Source organism: Anoplophora glabripennis, unplaced genomic scaffold (assembly GCF_000390285.2).
Source record: "Anoplophora glabripennis isolate ALB-LARVAE unplaced genomic scaffold, Agla_2.0 scaffold5756, whole genome shotgun sequence".
Lineage (NCBI taxonomy): Eukaryota > Metazoa > Arthropoda > Insecta > Coleoptera > Cerambycidae > Anoplophora > Anoplophora glabripennis.
Window position 1 is genome coordinate 1 of NW_019421830.1, and position 4,538 is coordinate 4,538.

At 30.4% G+C, this 4,538-nt stretch overlaps 2 protein-coding genes across 2 annotated transcripts; both read right to left on the reverse strand.

Moving 5' to 3' along the window:
• Nucleotides 1-658: 658 nt before the first annotated feature.
• Nucleotides 659-1,944, reverse strand: LOC111692973 (eukaryotic translation initiation factor 4E-1A-like). Its single transcript, XM_023457112.1, has 5 exons — nucleotides 1,860-1,944; nucleotides 1,439-1,614; nucleotides 1,208-1,385; nucleotides 1,063-1,150; nucleotides 659-963 (listed from the first exon to the last, which is right to left on the reverse strand). Exons 1-5 carry the CDS (start codon nucleotides 1,884-1,886, stop codon nucleotides 800-802), a joined length of 633 nt encoding a protein of 210 aa, XP_023312880.1. The 5' UTR covers nucleotides 1,887-1,944; the 3' UTR covers nucleotides 659-799.
• A 176-nt stretch (nucleotides 1,945-2,120) lies between these two features.
• Nucleotides 2,121-2,984, reverse strand: LOC111692972 (eukaryotic translation initiation factor 4E-like). Its single transcript, XM_023457111.1, has 4 exons — nucleotides 2,900-2,984; nucleotides 2,479-2,654; nucleotides 2,248-2,425; nucleotides 2,121-2,126 (listed from the first exon to the last, which is right to left on the reverse strand). Exons 1-4 carry the CDS (start codon nucleotides 2,924-2,926, stop codon nucleotides 2,121-2,123), a joined length of 387 nt encoding a protein of 128 aa, XP_023312879.1. The 5' UTR covers nucleotides 2,927-2,984.
• Nucleotides 2,985-4,538: the final 1,554 nt, after the last annotated feature.

Sequence of the window (4,538 nt, forward strand, 5' to 3'; positions counted from 1 at the left end):
GTCTCGTCTTAAAATTGTTACTTAAAATTTGCAGGTATCTTTTGGTTAAATTGTTTAATATGCAGAACACACTTAGTTTTTCAATATACAGGGTGTTTGGAAAAGTTGGTACAAAATTTAAGGCGATATAGTAAAAAAAGTTGCTATAAAACATTGGTCCTCCAGGACACCGTTACTGAGATATGACCCTCCAAAGGAGTCTTATCATTTGGATATTTTTTTGTATAATGAATATAAAAATATGAATGGAAAATATAAATTCTATGGAGGAATGTATTTCTATATTACGCGTTCTAGGAGAATGTGATCAGGACCCCAGTACCTGTTAGTAAATGTAAAATATCGGCGCAAAAAACATAGAGGGATAGCCCTTCGATCACCCCAGACAATCGCCCCTTACGCCCTCAGGAAAATACGTCCCCAATTCTATGAAAAAGTGAAAGTGAAAAAGAAACTATACTTCTGAACTCAAATATCCACAAAACCGTAAAGTTAAAATTATAAAAGTGATTTTATTAATAATATATAATGAATTTATATATAAATACACAAGGTTAGAAATTACATGTGTTAAAATTATAAAATATATTGTAAACAAGTTATATCTTTTTCTTATAACAAGACAGAAAATCATTCATCAGCAAGAAGAAACAATAAATAATTCCAAAACGAGTATAATAATAAACCATTCAAACTCAAAATTAATTCATTCTAAAAAAAAGAGAATACAAAATACAATTAAAAATAAAGTTAACATTAATCAATATTTAACTCTGAGCTAGGATCATTGTTTAGCCCGCTAAACAGTGTAAGAGTATTTAGAGACTGAACCTGTCTTTTCGATCGTATCTTTATGCACTTGATATCCTAAAATCGTTCTCGACGGTATGCGCAACCTTTCTTTCAATTTCCTTCCTATTTCCAAAACTGCTACACCGTTTTGTGCATCTGAGGTCCAAATTCCTTAAAACATAATTAATATTAAAAAAGTAACATATAAACGCTTATAATAATAATTTTAACACCCGATGGAATTGTGCACACACTGTCATCATCACTTACCTATTTTATCACCTTTCTGCCTGATATTTACAACAGCCCCACAAACTTCATCAGAATTTTCGAAAGCTTCTCCAATTAAGCATAAAATCTTTAACAAAAACAGAATTAATTCAATGCAACGATCTGAAAATGTTTAAAAACTTACAATGTCCAACCAATATCGATCCAATTCGTTGGTTCTTTGTTTCCTGTCTAAACTGAGAAGCCACCGACCACCTCTCCTATTAGCTTCATCTTCCCACATGGGTTTGATTCCTTTCTTGAAAAGGGAATAATCAGAGCCTTGTCTCAGTTCACTTGCAGGTTTGATGTGATTGTACAGGCTGAAATGTATCACGTCACTATAACATATAATTAATAATTTGTCTCCAAATACCTCCAAAAATCTTCCACTGTTTGAAACGAAGCAATTTCCTTCTGATTTTGTGCCCACGACTGCGTTCTGTCATTTTCATAGTACCACAGTGTCCAACAGTTCTGCAGAGGATGTTTTATCGAATAGTCCATTGGAATCTCCAATTCGTTATCGCTCTTTTGGTCGTTTTTTTCGATCTAAAATAAAGTCATTTGTTAAATCAACTTAAGTTTCAAATAACTCACAGCTCACTGTGTCGGAAAAGAGGAGAAAGCACCTAATTCTTAATTTTTTATTGTATTTTACAATATGGCAGTAAAGTAAGGGTACTTGGGTTGCCAGAGAAACAGTTATAAAAGAACACAATATTGAAAAAGTCGGGTAACTAGTTATTACAGATGACATTCATGCTATTAGGTTCTAATGTTACATGTATTTTTACCTCATTTTCCACTGAATTCGTAGACATTTTGATAGCCGAACTGCAAGCCTACAAAAGAAAGTTGCAGGTTAACTTAGCCAACACAACATGGATTAGGGAAAGAAATGTCACTAGATTTAGGTTTAGTTACTAACTAGGCCATCATTTTGTGGTTGTTTTAAAATTATGTGATGTGATGAAGTTCTCGGCATTTAATTGTAGCAAAAATTGGCGGGTAAAGATAATAAAAGTATTTAAGAAATTAGTTTGTTTAACTTACGGTCATGTCTGGAATATATACTTAATTTAAAATACTGCAGTATAATGCAAGTATTTGACAGCATAACAAAATGAAATCTGTCATGTTTGTTGCTAAGAAATTTTATATTNAAAATGTTTAAAAACTTACAATGTCCAACCAATATCGATCCAATTCGTTGGTTCTTTGTTTCCTGTCTAAACTGAGAAGCCACCGACCACCTCTCCTATTAGCTTCATCTTCCCACATGGGTTTGATTCCTTTCTTGAAAAGGGAATAATCAGAGCCTTGTCTCAGTTCACTTGCGGGTTTGATGTGATTGTACAGGCTGAAATGTATCACGTCACTATAACATATAATTAATAATTTGTCTCCAAATACCTCCAAAAATCTTCCACTGTTTGAAACGAAGCAATTTCCTTCTGATTTTGTGCCCACGACTGCGTTCTGTCATTTTCGTAGTACCACAGTGTCCAACAGTTCTGCAGAGGATGTTTTATCGAATAGTCCATTGGAATCTCCAATTCGTTATCGCTCTTTTGGTCGTTTTTTTCGATCTAAAATAAAGTCATTTGTTAAATCAACTTAAGTTTCAAATAACTCACAGCTCACTGTGTCGGAAAAGAGGAGAAAGCACCTAATTCTTAATTTTTTATTGTATTTTACAATATGGCAGTAAATTAAGGGTACTTGGGTTGCCAGAGAAACAGTTATAAAAGAACACAATATTGAAAAAGTCGGGTAACTAGTTATTACAGATGACATTCATGCTATTAGGTTCTAATGTTACATGTATTTTTACCTCATTTTCCACTGAATTCGTAGACATTTTGATAGCCGAACTGCAAGCCTACAAAAGAAAGTTGCAGGTTAACTTAGCCAACACAACATGGATTAGGGAAAGAAATGTCACTAGATTTAGGTTTAGTTACTAACTAGGCCATCATTTTGTGGTTGTTTTAAAATTATGTGATGTGATGAAGTTCTCGGCATTTAATTGTAGCAAAAATTGGCGGGTAAGATAATAAAAGTATTTAAGAAATTAGTTTGTTTAACTTACGGTCATGTCTGGAATATATACTTAATTTAAAATACTGCAGTATAATGCAAGTATTTGACAGCATAACAAAATGAAATCTGTCATGTTTGTTGCTAAGAAATTTTATATTAAATGAATGGTTAAAATAATCATTAGAAAATCTTGAAAATGTCTATATTTCACAAGTTATTTTATGAAAATTTAGGATTTATATAAAGAATTTTAACTTACTTAAAACAATAAAATCACTTGAAACTGATAATATACAATATGCCTGTTTGTTATTGTTAATTTCGGGAAAGAAAGCTTTTCTCAAGAATTTTCTAAATAAATTGTTCCTATTTAATACCTGATATACCTACATTGGATATTTGCAATTGCAAAAATAGTAAACAAATGCAATAAGTTTTTATATAGGAGGAAGAAATAAAATAATACCTACTTAAATTAAAAAAAACATATCTCTTTCGTTTACTTTGAAAAAGTACCTATATGTATACTTCTTAACGTGTACTATTTTAAATTTTTTACCTATAGATTGAGTATTTGAGAAATTGATGGAATAACTATTATAGATATGGAAGAGAATTTAGCGTGCATTCTTCATCAAGGTAAGAACCATAATTATGTTAATATTTTATATTTAGCACTTTTATCGAAATGTTGAATAATAATGTTAAAATAAAAAAACAAAAACAAAAAACTTCGTACTAATTTATGAATATGAAAAAGTAAAAGTGATATTTATATATAGACCTGGCGGGATCTGTTTTGGTGTAGGTACTTTAGATGTTTTATATACATAGTATCGCTAATTTTTGCTTTAATGGCTCCAAAATGATATAACAAAACATAATTTCACTATGTGCGCGCTTCAAAATGTGTGCTAAACTTATTAAACAAATGGTGAAACAGTTGGAAAAAATTCCATTTTTTTTCTCTTTTTTTCAACACAGTTCAAAAACTATTCATTTTAGAGAAAATTTCTTAATTAATTATACGTTTCAAATAAAAAAATACAACATAATTTTTGCAAATATAGCAAAAACAAAAAAAGTGAAAAAATCACAATACTTTTGCGATTTTTTTAAAAGTACTTATAGGTAGGCCAAACTTGGCCAAAAAATGTTTTTAATATAATAAAACATCACACCAATTTTCGTTAAAATCGGTTCCATAGTTTTCGAATAATAATTTTGCAATCCAAATTTTTGAAAAAAAATTGAAATTTTTGCAAATTGAGCTGAGCCTAAATTAAAACTTCTAGATACTTTATCAGATAAAAAAGGCCACTCAAACTTTAAAATTCATTATAATTATTTTTTTTAATTATGGTTTTAAAGTACTCGGAAAGACGCTTCTTTGAAAAAAAAAACGTGGTGATTCGTTAAATTGGTTCCAG